This window comes from Xiphophorus couchianus, chromosome 8 (assembly GCF_001444195.1).
Source record: "Xiphophorus couchianus chromosome 8, X_couchianus-1.0, whole genome shotgun sequence".
NCBI lineage: Eukaryota > Metazoa > Chordata > Actinopteri > Cyprinodontiformes > Poeciliidae > Xiphophorus > Xiphophorus couchianus.
In genome coordinates this window covers 14,508,229-14,522,322 of record NC_040235.1, presented here as the reverse complement: position 1 = coordinate 14,522,322, position 14,094 = coordinate 14,508,229, and the positions used below count along the sequence as shown (strand labels likewise).

Here is a 14,094-nt window from a genome sequence, read left to right as displayed (position 1 = left end):
TTGTAACATACTTACAACCACATAAGTATGTTATGTGGAAATACTTAGGTTAGGTGGAAATACAGTGGCAGAGTAGTGATATCTCTTACAATGAGAGTTAAGGATAAAATTACATCAAAAATTACAAAACTAGTCCTGAAAACCACAAGCATACTTGTTCATAAAGCTGAGGTATTCTTTCTGATTTCATCTGAACTATTCCTCCCCTAAGCCGCTTCAGGTCATCCGGTATGAAGCTCATGAAATGTTTCTCACATCTTGTCTCAACTATTGACAGGCAAAGCTTCACATGACGCCTGAACTTAGAGTTTAAGCTGTGGAGGAATCATCAGGTTTAGACATTAGTTGTTGAGAGCGCAGTGAGTTAGTTACCACAGGATGAGACAGAAAAGTGTTGATGTCAAAGCTCACAGTCAAATGTCCCTGATGTTGTCCATGCTAAGTGGTCTGGTTGCTTATATACTGGAGGTTTTGTCTCGAAACAATTCAGTTTCAGTGTCTTTTCCCTCCTCACTCAGGAGATGGGATCCTTTCCCTCACCTTCATGAAAACTCTTATTTTTTCTCATTTAGCGTGCACTTTGTTTAAAACTCCCAAATGAGAAAGTTTGTGAAACATTTTATTATAAAGAAATTCCTATTTTTCCTCTGAGTTATACTGCTGGTAGAGTTGTGTAACACAACCATTGCAAAACATTTTCTTCCTACATCATCCATTTAAAATGAATGGCCAACAAAATGACGCTTCTGCAAGTTAATATTTGTCACATATCTGTTTAAGTATCACTGTAGATAACAGAAAATTGTTTGCCTGCAGGTTGTTTACTCTAAGTTTCAGAGTCATGCAGTAACTCAGTCTGTGTTCATCAACATGAACACTGTGAACAAATTAACTTTTAGGCTGTTTTTCTAGTTGTTTCTTCTTGTTCGGTCTGTTCTTTTTACCACTAATGATGACTCAGGGTTTATTGTGGGATGGGTTAAAGTTTAATGACTGTGATATAAATGCATCACCTATAAGCTGCTGGCAAAACGGCCACAGCCTACAGCAGGAGCTCCAAGAAGAACCAGGGTAAGAGAATTTCCTTTTTTATCCTGAAAGAGGTAAACGATTCCTTCAATTTGTTTATGGTTTTGTTAGACTAAAAACTGAATAGAGTCATTCTGATGGTATCAGATGTGAAAATCAGAAACTTACTTCCTGCAAGTGATTTCTGTAGAGCAGCATGCAACCCTTGTTCAACTAAATCAGTTCACTCCCCTGTTACATAATCTGGGTACACTTCTGTGACAGAGCAAAGAATCAGCCTGACAAGAGGCTTTGGGGGTTTAAGGGGATAAACTTGAAACACTCCAGACAGTTTTTATTTTTATTTTTTTATTTTTTGCTGTCATTTTTCTTTTTGGGCTTTGGAAAGCACAGCAAGTGTGGTACAGTGACTCCCAGATCTAAAATATTCCTCTGCAGACTCGTGACTGTCTGAAATTTCAAATTTGGTTCACAAAGTTCAAAAGAGATAAATACATTTTTATTTGATGTTTCCAATAAGAGTAGCTCTACTGCTCACTTCTCATTTCCGGAAAGTAGAAATATTCAGACAAAACATTGTTGCGTTAATGTTTCGAACATTAACACAACTGTGGCTAAAACTATCTAGCTTGTTATGATTAGTATCTGTTATAATATTTCTATTCTGACCTTAAGATTTAAGCAAAAGTAGATAATGAGCATCTGCTAAATTCAGTATTACTTGTCATAGATCAATGCACAGCATGTTAATATTTTGTTTTTTTGCATTTTTGCTCTTATAGTAACACAAGCTGATATTAGCTGCTTATTTATGCAAGCCATCTGCTAAGGTAGAAAAGCTGCTCAACAGATATGTCGCTCCTTGCTTGTCAATGCAGTTTTAAAACCTGCATTACCTCTTTAACAGCTATAGGTGGTGCTATTTTGATTTCACATCATGACTTTGCTTTTTTTATTGTCACCAGAAATATTCCTAAACAACTTAATCTGTGTTTTCTAAAGTAGGAAAGAGTGTCTTCTTTCATCAGGGAGGAGTTTATATTTGTATGTTGTGTTGCTTAAAAAATCTGCAATATATGATTCTATATTATCATGACTCCCTATAAAGAGAGAAATACAAACATATCCCCAATAACTGGCTTTCTTTGTTACATTTTCATTGCTGATTAGTCAGAGGTACCTAAATATTTGCAGTATACAAACAAAAATTCAAAATATTATTCTCAATATGCAGATGAACAACCGACTCAACAGGAAAAATAATAATAGTAGATAAATAAATGATGAACAATGAATAACAGCTGTGCTATGTGTTTACGGTAGTTTCACGGTTCATTTTATAATGATAACATATCTCCTTTTGAGTTACACACAAAGCTAAACTCAAAGTTATTTTTTTTATCACATTAGGAATGAAATGAATGAGTTTGCAGTAAGAACCAAATGCAGAATGATTTAAATAATTACATTTAAAAAGTGGGAAACAATAAAAATGAAAGAGCTTAAATAAATACCAAGGAGAGGGTAGAGGAGACACTTGGACCAGGTGAGAATACAAACAGAAAACACAAAATTATAAATTATATTTTAAGACTCCAACAACAATACTGAAGTATGACAAGACCTTGATGTCAAAAATAAATCCATAAATATTAGGAAGAAAACACAAATGAATCATGACAATAATTGATATGACTTGATTTGTGAGACTTTGTTTAACAATGACTGGATTCAAATAAGTCAAATGACAAATGCAAATGTTTTACATTTACATTGGTATTTTTTCCTCTCCAGACAAATTGTTAGGTTCCCGAAGATTCAAAATGGCAAAGAAAATAATAATAGTGGCCCTTGCAGTGCTGCTGTTAGCATGCCTCGCCACATTTCTGGGTGTTTTCTTTGGTCTGAGGAAAGACAGAGCGAATGGCTCCTGGAAGGCAGCAGTAGCAGCAGATGCAGGCCCCTGCTCAGAGGTTGGCAGGTAAGAGCTTGTTTCGACAACATTGATATAAAAACCTGTTTGAGTTATAACTGTGACCACCTACGCAAAGAATAAAGCTATCCCTATGTGTTTTTTTTAATTGTTTGTACTGTAGGGACATTCTGCTGAAAGGAGGATCTGCAGTGGATGCCTCAATAGCGTCGCTGCTATGTGTTGGATTAATGAATGCTCACAGTATGGGCATAGGAGGAGGTCTTTTCCTCACCATCTACAATGCAAAAACTGGTACAACAACACACATTTCCCACCACAAAACTCTCACATCTCTGCATCTCCACAAACCAAACAAACTCATGGAAACGATGTGACTTCTATGCAGGAAAAGTTGAGGTAATTGATGCACGGGAGACGGCGCCTCAAAATGCAACGAAGGACATGTTTCGAAACAGCACAGAATTATCCCAGAAAGGTAATGTTCAAATGTAGAAATGGAAATAAGATGACATGTATTGGTCCTCCTGCCTTACAATGTGATATAATCTCTTCAATTTGCTGTCAATACATTGGAACTGCCCTATATTGTCCTTGTATATCTTGATATGGGATGGTTCCCCCCGATAAATCATTGATCGCTGTTTCATGTTTAGACATTTAGGAACTGCAAAGCACACAGATTTATTTTTAGGATGTTTCTTCTGTTCAGAAACACAAAAAGATAAAATAAAATGAATAAAAGCTCCCCTAAATATATAAACTTTTCAACCGTTTCTTGGTCTTTAGGAGGGTTGTCCATTGCTGTTCCCGGAGAGCTTCGGGGTTATGAGATGGCCCACAAACGACATGGCAAACTGCCCTGGAAAGATTTGTTTCAGCCAAGCATTGAACTTGCAGAAAAAGGATTTCCAATGGGCAAGGCGATGGCGATCGCTATTGATAGAACCAAGGAACACATTGTGAATGACACAGCCCTCTGGTGAGAGACATCACCTTTAATTAGCTCTCTTCTTCATAGATAACATTCTCTGTCTGACATGATCTTTCTTGTCCTCTTTCAGTGAAGTGTTTTGTGCAAAAAACGGCGGCGTGCTGAAAGAAAATGACATCATTAAATTCACCAGGCTGGCAGGAACATACAGGAGAATAGCCGAGAAAGGAGCAGAGGAGTTTTATACAGGACAACTGTCAGATGAGCTTGTGAAAGATATTCAGGATGCAGGTATCATTGGTTTTTACTATTAAACAATTTTGTATTGTTGCTACATACACCAACCTGTGAAAGTACCCATTTCCCCTTGAAATAGCTTTTGCTATGAGCTCAAACTTAATTTGATTATGTGTGAACATCGGTTTTCAAATCTTCCCCCCAAAAAAGTGCAACTGAGTTCGAATTGTAGCTCTTTTAACACAAATAAATACTTGGAGCTAAAACATTACACTGTAACTGATGTTGTTTGTTTAGGATAATTTTCTTGATATAAATTAAAGACTTTTGTAGCCTCAAACAGGTTTTTATCTTTAAGGATTTCTCTGTATTTTACTTCATTCCAGTTTTCTATCAACTAATCAGCATCTCTGTCTCCACAGCATAATGCTGCCACCCAGCAGAAATCCTTTCACTATAAAAGTCGTCTCATACTTTCTTTGATCTTTCACGTGAAAACCCCAAAAAATAATATTTAAGTTTGTGTCTGTAGTGGCAAAAAACTCTTTGAAAAGTCAACAATATTTGTAATGAACCAATTTTATAAAAGCTGACTTGACTTTAAAGACGTTTCAAGCAACATATGTAGGTCTATTCTGGAAAATAAACGCTTGACACAGGATTTCTGTTCTAAGTCCTTCTTAGAGTCTGTTGCAAATGATCTTGTGCAGTAACTCTTAATGCTATGAAAGTTTCAAATTCAACCCAGTGTTTCTATCTTTAGATAAAAGTCTGTATTTTATTGCATTTCTGCTCAATAAGCTTTGCTGCGCCTCCTATTTGCAAGATAAGGAGAATTTGTTCCACCTTTTCTGCTCAGAAATGTATTCACAGTGTTTGTCAATCCATGTTTAGGCGGCATCATCACAAAGGAAGATTTGAGGGATTATAAGCCTCTCTTGGATGAAAACCCTTTAAGGGTGAATGTGGGGGAGTACGCCATGGTTGTTCCCAATGCCCCCGCTAGCGGCCCTGTGCTATCGCTGATATTAAACATCCTGAATGGTAAGCCTTGATACGCCGTCCAAAAACATCCTGAGTGGGAGAAAGTGTTTTGCAGTGTGAGCTGCCTTCCAGTCACTCTCACAGAAAGGAGTCGGCTCAGAGGGACATGTGCAGGAAATCCTCTCTTAAAAGGGTCTTTTCACTTAATTTAACCAGAAATAGGACGGGTTATGTAACTGGGAGCTTGTAAAAATACTGATTTTTAACAGGGATGCGCTCTATTTGTCCTTATATGGGCTTAGATGTGGAATAAGCACTGATTATTAAAATGCTACTCATTTTCAAACTGAAAACCTTTTCTTTGTTCTGCTGACGTCATCTGTCTGATTTAGCTTGTTGTTGGCTGGGCTGTAATATTCAAGCTGCTGGTCTGTGAAGACACCGTCACGCTGCCTCGGCTTCGTGTCGGAGCAGTGACAGTATCTGCCACCGAGGATTAGAGAAACTTTCCTCTAAAATAATTAATCATCAAAACCTGCTCCCTTTCCCTTTGACTGGCCGCCCACTCACTGTACCCCACTGCCTCAGACACCCGAACAGTAATCCCACAAATGTACTTCTAATTGGACACAGATGACTGGTTCAAGCTTGACTCACATTTCAGTCAGTGTAAAATAAAATGCTCTCACCCTGCTGATTTACCGTGATGCCTGCCTCTGTCCCAAAGCTAAGACCGAAAAAGTCCTGAACTGTCTTCCTTCTGGGGCTTTCACCTCGGAGTAACACACATGTGAAACTAAATGAAAACACATTGCATGCCAAGTCAATTTATTCTCTGTGTATTTGAACCCAAAAGTACATAAATAGATTATGAAAGCCTTAGTTTTAATCAAGCTCTAATTGCGGTTGTGTGTATTTGCAGGATACAACTTCAGCGCAGACAGTATGGCGACCAAGGAGAAAAAGATCCTAACTTTCCATCGCATTGTGGAGGCCTTTCGCTTCGCTTATGCAAAGAGAACTTTGCTTGGAGATCCAAAGTTTCTCAACATTGAAGATGTAAGTTACGGGAAGTATGTTTGTTTTTGTAATGCCGTGGCTAATTGAGTGGGGAAGGAAAGGTTAAAGTTGACCTTTACCTTTCTAGGAATTGACAGAAAGAAAGTGAAACAAAGTAAGCTACATGTGCTTGCTGTAGATAAGTGGGAAGAAACTTAGCAATCCGCAGATAACACAACCTTGTGACTCAAGAACTTTGTATCCCTTCTCCATTTTTACAGAGCAGAGAAGAAATGTGTGTCACTGCTTAGTTAAATGGCTCCAGTCTAGTTAGGACTAATCATACTTTGCTAGCAAACAGAGGTTGTATTTAAGTTGCTGACAAAAGCTTTTTATTGCTTTATAAGCCAAATAATTTCTTTTTCAACAATCACTCCAAAATGTACAAAGACCTTAATATTTGGAAATTTCTTAGTGGTTTGATGAACTGACAAGGTTTGGAGAACATGAGGATAAAATAAACAATAACTAAACAAAATTAAATGAACAAAAAGCACAAGACTCAAACTGACAGTAACTTAGGAAGCAAGACAAACGAACACCTTATAGCTCTGTGTTGTTGTTGTTCTTTTTGTTTAGCACAGTTCTGAACTTAATCAACTTAAATTGTTTTCTTCCAAAAGTTGATCAAGAACATGACCTCCACTTCATATGCTGCCATCATGCGGGACAAGATTTCGGATGATACCACACATCCCATGGACTATTACGAGCCACAGTTCTGGCTTCCTGAAGACCACGGGACGTCTCACCTGTCCGTCGTTTCAGAGGATGGGAGTGCGGTGGCTGCCACCAGCACCATAAACCACTAGTAAGACCTCCTGAATAACAGCGACTATTTTAGCTGTTGTCCCTTCATATCTGACCAGTTATTGTCTTCCTGCAGTTTGGGGTCAAAAGTCATGTCAGGATCTACAGGAATCATTCTTAACAATGAGATGGATGACTTCAGCTCACCATATATCATTAATGGGTTTGGTGTTCCTCCATCCCCAAGCAACTTCATTATTCCAGGTAGATGTTTAACTTTTTGTGCCGGTGTAAATTGTGTATCTGAAAGGATCAGAAGGTACAAAGTATGCAAAATAGTTTTAAAAATACTTTTGTTTCAGCTCTTTTAATTAAATGAGACCAACTAAACCAATGCTTCTATATAGCGCCTAGCTAACTTTTTTAAATGTTGCTACAGTCAGTAAATTTTATCTATACAGTTCTGGTCACATTTAAAAGTATTTCAAAGTAGGATAAAGCTACATAAAACAGAGTATTCATAGAAAAAACCTAAAAGAATAATTGGAAATGTAAGAGAAGTGCATGTAATGTAATGCTAAAATATTGCAATTGTTAAGTAGAAGGAAGAAGAAAAGAGGTTTTCAAAAAGTTTACAAATTAGCTGAAAATTTATATTCCTCACATTTAAACCATTAATAAAAGCCAACGCAACAGCGGTGCTCCAGAAGTCGCTATGCAAAAGTTTCTCAGTATAAATACAACTGTACAATGAAGGCTTCAAAGGTTGATAAAAAGCAACAGTGAAGCAACTAGAACACCAAGACAGCTAAGAGGTAAAGTTAGTGGAAACTGATTAGAAAACGTAAATAGGATATTAATGACAAAACTGAGAAAAAGTGCAGAGGAATAAAACACTGTCAAATTTCTTTGTTTATCCAAAATTAAATTATTGTGGTTGGTCTAAATCTGTGTGGAATCAACATTGGCTCTGACAGACAGAGTCCACAGAGTTTATATCAAATATAAGGAATCCTAAACATTGGAGAGAAAGTTTGGTTCCTGAGCAGCTGCAGAAAAACAACATCTAACCTTGGGAGTGCAGCCCACAAAGGTTTGTTTGGAGAGAGTTCAAAAGCACTAACAATAAAGACATAACATGACCATCAGAAAGTCATAATGTGTTGCCTCATAATGAAATTTTCCACCATTGTGAAGGTCATGGTTGCTTCACATGTCCTGGGTCTTCTAGCTGATCCAACGAACTTCACAAGAGATTTATTGCACAAATCAAAAACGTTTAGTGAGTCAAAATATGGTGTTGAGTTGAAACTAATACAGAATGTTCCCTTAAATAATCTGGATTTATCTAATTCTGCTCTACCAGAAGTGGGTTCCTGTAGAGAATAAGCTCTGTTAGAAGACTTTGGTTATTTTACTGCTTGAGGTTAGATTGAAACAATTTTATAGCTTTGTAAAGATCAGATCATTTTTAAATTAACTCCCTTCTGCTCACTTTTTACCTTGACATTTATCTTTTGGCTCCGCAGTGGCGCATGTGTTTTAGGAGGACGACTCTTTATCTTAATACTTAAGTAACTTTACTTGGAAGTCAGCCTAAATGTTATCAGGCCATGTCATTTTACAAAGCTCTATTTTCCTTCTGTTTATTAATGACTGATCACTTCAGTGATTGATTGTTCTGATTATTAAAACCTCACCACTTTTCTAAATGCTGAATCATGTAGTGATTTATGGATCATCTGATCACAGGCATGTTATAACTTGTTAATCAAAAATCAGCTTCATGCTGCGCCTACAAAAACTATCCATGCCCTTTGACCTTGATAACATTTTGTCACACAACTCTAAGCTTCAGTGTATATTATAAGTATTTTATCTGAAGATAAAGTTACAGAACTGTGGAGGAGAATAATATGTTATTTTCTAATTTAGGTTTTTGATTGGAAAACACTAAGGCACACAATATGTTAGTTTTTTCAGGTTTTACAACATCCTCCTTTACATTCATATTAACTACAAAAGTTGTATTACAATAAAAGACACTTTGAAAATACAACTGTTCAACATATATGAAGTAACATTTACTTTGGCTTGAACAAAATAGAAAATAGCAGGTAATTTGCTTTGTTTTTATTCATCTGTAAGTATAATTAACCCTTACATTCTCTTAACAGGGAAAAGGCCGATGTCGTCAATGTGTCCAACAATCCTTCTTGACAAAAACAACAATGTCAAAATGGTAGTCGGAGGTTCAGGAGGAACACAAATCACCACTTCAATCGCTCAGGTAAAACGCGTTCACACCTAAACCGTAAAGATGTGTACATTTCTACTTTTTTTTTTCTTTTTTTACAATGTTGGACATGTTTGCTGTTCTAAAGGTGATTCTCAACGTGCTCTTCTTCAACTTTGATGTTGATAAAGCCGTCTCAGACCCAAGGTTACACAACCAGCTAAGTCCCAACACCACTCAGGTGGAGCCTGAGTTTGATAAAGTGAGTGTCAAAAACACAAAGAAGTGCTGATTTATGCAGCTAATATTAGAGAGCTGTGCTGCTCAGAGAGACGATACAATATTTAAAAGCTGGATAACACAGAATGCTGTAACTTCAGCCACCAGCAACCCTCTTCACCTTTCAAGGATTAACGTGAAAAGTTTTCATCTAATCTCTGACTGAGAGAAAGCAGCTCAGTTGTGAGGTTAAACAGTAATTATAACCACTTTACAACATAATGATTTTACGACATACAAACTAATTTTATCACAAGGTTACCGCTAAGGTCTTTTCCAGTTTATGGCAAAATGGTATATGTTGCAAATAATTAACACTTACATAAAACTGAATCTATAATGTTTGAATCTGTAGTTGTTCAGAAATAACATATAGTTATTAGACACCATGTCAGTTTGTCTTCTGAGTTTCAAGATCTTTCCTGATTTGTTGAGTTTTGGACAATTAGTTAATTATATTTATTTTATAGAGACTAAAAAAGTTTGCAGCTGTAATCAATGATAGATCTTGACTTTACTGAGTGAGTTAAACAATCTTCTAAAACAATTTGATAAAAATATTTTGGTGATCGATTTTATATGCAGCTCTGGAAAAACATAAGAGAGCGCTGCATTGAACGCCTGCCAGTTATTCCACCAAATATTGATTTCTGAACTCTTTCTGAGTTAAAACATTATTAAAACAGTATTGTTGTTTCTAAATTAATATGAACTTGATTTTCTTTTTACATTATTTTTCATTATTTTTACCATTTCTCATTTTACTAAATTGCTCCTTGGAATTTCAGAGACATGTTGTCAGTAGTTCATAAAATAAAAGAATAATGTTAATTTTACACAAACATCTATCTATAAAAAGTAAAATCAGAGAAACCGATAATTTTGCAGTGGTCTCTTAATTTTTTCCAGAGCTGTATATATTTGAAATTTGTAAAGTCTATCTTCAAAATAAATTCAAACATGGTTTGTATAAAAAAGAACAATGGTCTGAGTATAAATAATTGCTTTAAAATAGTGATAAATGAAATAAAAATGATTTTTATTTACTTTTAGGAGGCCTGTTTTGTTACTGAAGCTACAGAGAAATGTTCAGCTTTTCATACTCTCTCTTGTTTTACCTCACAGGAAATCGTCGATGGTTTGGCAAAGAAGAACCATGAGACGGAGTTCCTCACGTCATTTGGAGCCGCGGTGCAGGCGGTGGTCCGTCATGAAAACAGGCTGTTCGCCAAGTCGGATCCTCGTAAAGGGGGGTACGCTGTCGGGTACTGAGGCCATAAATCCTTCGCTGATTATGATGTTCCAGTAGCTGTTTGAACTTTAACACTTTTCACACAACATTAGAAATCAGAGATGAGGAACTCAATGAACCCAAACGACCATCGTCAACAGACTGACTCAGCGGATTTTGCGTGTACTGAGTTATGTTTGTTGTTTTTTACAAAACACCACTTCTGTTAATTCTAATCTCTTCTTTATTTATAGAGAATTTAATTTATTATCAACCATTTTTTAAAATGTAATTTTATAGTTTTGTTGTAATCCAGTGTAATTTAAAAATATTTGTGTTGTTCTTTCTGATATCACTAGCACTACTGAGCTGCTATTGAGCTGCTTTTTGTTGAGCAGAATAGTAAGAAAAGGAATAACAAAGGGCTCCGACTGTAACACCTCAGGGACAAGCCGTTACAGGAGAAAAAATAATGGTACACAATAATTTCCTAACACCCAGAGTGCAGCGACCTACGGTGACCTCATCTCATTATGTTTGCTGCTTCTTCTTACAATTATGTCTTTCATTGCCTGAACTAGGAAGTATTAGAAAGTGCTCCTATCACTTTTATTTTCTACTTAAAATCATAAAGCTTTACAAGGATACTGCAGTATTACAGTAATACTGTAGTAATACAGCATATCATGGGCCTACTGTCAAAGAAATATGTGACATTCAGGTCAAATGTTTTCTTGTGCATTAAAGGGATGGCATGTTTCCCAGAGGTTCTGGGAGGTTATTGCGAGTGAGAGCTCCCCTAGTTGTCGTAAAATGTCACACAGCCTTGTGTTTGTAAGGGTGATTAATCCTCAGAGAGATGGAAAGCTTTAGCTGATTTTAAAACAACTCAGTCAGAAAATGTTTACATCTGCGGGATGAAACGTTATTTTAGTGGGCATTATCCATCTTAGCTGTCACTGTCAGGACTGTCTCTGTTGTCTCAGACATAAATTGTTGGTGGAGGCTGTCAGCGGTATCAATTAGCTTGATTGTTAGCTCACCAGGATTAGACCTGGAAGAGCACAGTTGTTGCATTAGGGATGAAATGATTAATGGTTTTAATTATTGCCCATTGTTAATGCCAATGGTACAATAATACAACTGTGAAATTATTTAACAACTACTACAGCTGATAATAAAAATATTGATGTTAATAAGTACATTTCAGCTTCAGGTCTCACTGCCAGGGAATTACCTTCAACATAATATAATATAATATAATATAATATAATATAATATAATATAATATAATATAATATAATATAATATAATAACACTATTTTTAACACATTTTTATCCAGCATATCTTTTGTCTGAAGAAGTCTGTTCAAACTCCAGGTAAGAACTGAGCAAACAAAAGTTACAAAAAATATATATTTAAGTAAATATCTCATGATGACAGACATGATAAAAAAGAAATACACATATATCATAACTATATTTATGAATCTCCTACATGTTTAGAAAAACAACCTAAAGTAGGAGCTTCTTAAAGAGACAGAGGCCTAATTTCAATGTTTGATATATACAGCATTTTTAAAACAACTGAAGGTAACATATTTGATTATGTTATAAGATGGCTGTTAAGAAAACACTATGAAAAAATCCATAATACTGCACTATGACATAATATTGAAATGATAAATAGTTGGGAACAGTGAAAGTAATGACCTGTCACTATTTGTCCAATGCTGCTACTGTGGCAAAGTTTTTGCGGGCACTGACATCTTTTTATGTGAATATTTTTTTCTCTTGACTCCAGAGTCAAGCTCTCACAGAATATTTTCTTGTTGTTGTTTTTTGACTAAAAATATGTGTTTCTTTTAATAGCCCGGGGTCGTTTTCTAGTTTGTAACCATCAAGGTCGCCTCACATGAGGAGTGAGTGCTACTCTGGTTTCTGTAGCTAAATATTCAGACATGCGGAGACATTCCCATGAACATTTCTCAGAGCTGATCTGGACACGTTCCACTGGGAGGAGGATTTGGGGCAGACCCAGGACTAGCTGGAGCTCATATATCTCTTGGCTGACCCCAGAATGAGGCCCCCAGCAAGAGAAAAATGGCAGCGGGAGAGAGAATGAAAGCTGCTGACTGTTCCCAACACAAAGACTTTCTTACTCTAACTTGAAAAGCGTTGGGACAAAAGTGAAGACATGAGTGGTTTAATCATGAAAGGAGAATATTTAGGATATATTGTGTAGTAATAAATAAACTTCTGTGAAATCAGATGTGTAGTTATAAGTTGAGTATAACGTATTCCTAGGATAAGTGGGTCTACTCCATGTTGATGCTCTACTCTTCAAGTGTTTCAGTAAGCAGAGCTTTTCTCAGAAATCAATTCCCCAGACGTCATATGAGAAATCCCTCACCACTGAGAGGTACTACCTGAACTTTACTTGAGTAATCCCCCCAATAAATAAGTGTAATACACCTTAAAATAAATCAATCTTTAATTGCGATTGAAAAATGTCACCCTGAAAGATTTGGTTCAACGAGTTTATAATATTTTTCCTCCCTTGAGCTGCTGGAACACTGTAGATGTTTTGTGTGTCTAAATATGGACTATTAAACAAATTTTGTGAAATCTTACTTTTTTTAAAGTGTATTTTTCCTGTTCTAAATAGTGCAAATGTGTTGGGATCAAAATTGAGGAATTGACAGAATTCACTTGCCATTAGATTTTGCTTTTATTTTATTTTCCTCATTTAGGTTGAACTGACTGTCTGAGATATTGCACACAGATATTGATTATACAAATTAATCATTAAGTCACCCAGCCAGTTTCACTTCTAGCTTTAAGCAGCCACAATGCAGAGGTAAATAAAACATCTGCAAAGTGCAGCAACAGAATGAGTAACGTTACTATTCAGGTTTTGAGTTTTGGTTGCATTAATTCTGGAGTAGTTTGGGATACATGAGTTTTTTAGCATATCAAAAAAGTACAAATCTGTGCCAATACTCTGCACAAAGAGAAAAACTATTTGAGACGGCAAAGTTTGACTCTATTTTCTTCTAGGTTTATTTTTTCAGGAGTTAATCAAGATGTTGGAACAAAATGCTGAAACCAAGTCCCACAGCTTCATTGTGCTGCATTTCTTTCTTCTACGTAGAATTCATCAGTGACCTTGTCACAGCACACTGAAATTTTCCTTGAAGGCCCAATTAGGCTGAATTCAACATCCACATACTGTAGTTAAAATGAACAGAGTTGTGCAACTGTAATAGGTCAAATTATCAACCCAGCAGGCAAAGGGAAAAAAAGCTGCAGTCTCCACATATGTGATTTAAACTTGAGTCATTGCTACATCCAAGCAGATTAAAATAGCAACACACGTGCAAAGAAGTACGTACAAAAGCATCAAACAGCTGTTCTTGGAA

The 14,094-nt window shown here is 36.2% G+C and overlaps 1 protein-coding gene across 1 annotated transcript; it reads left to right on the top strand.

Annotated features, from left to right (window-relative positions):
* Window positions 1–835: 835 nt before the first annotated feature.
* ggt1b (gamma-glutamyltransferase 1b) lies at window positions 836–13,305 on the top strand. The gene is made up of 13 exons (XM_028024600.1): window positions 836–1,071; window positions 2,824–3,010; window positions 3,126–3,256; window positions 3,351–3,440; window positions 3,752–3,944; window positions 4,027–4,187; window positions 5,028–5,177; window positions 6,040–6,176; window positions 6,800–6,987; window positions 7,063–7,190; window positions 9,104–9,216; window positions 9,311–9,424; window positions 10,567–13,305. Exons 2-13 carry the CDS (start codon window positions 2,853–2,855, stop codon window positions 10,711–10,713), a joined length of 1,710 nt encoding a protein of 569 aa, XP_027880401.1. The 5' UTR covers window positions 836–1,071; window positions 2,824–2,852; the 3' UTR covers window positions 10,714–13,305.
* Window positions 13,306–14,094: the final 789 nt, after the last annotated feature.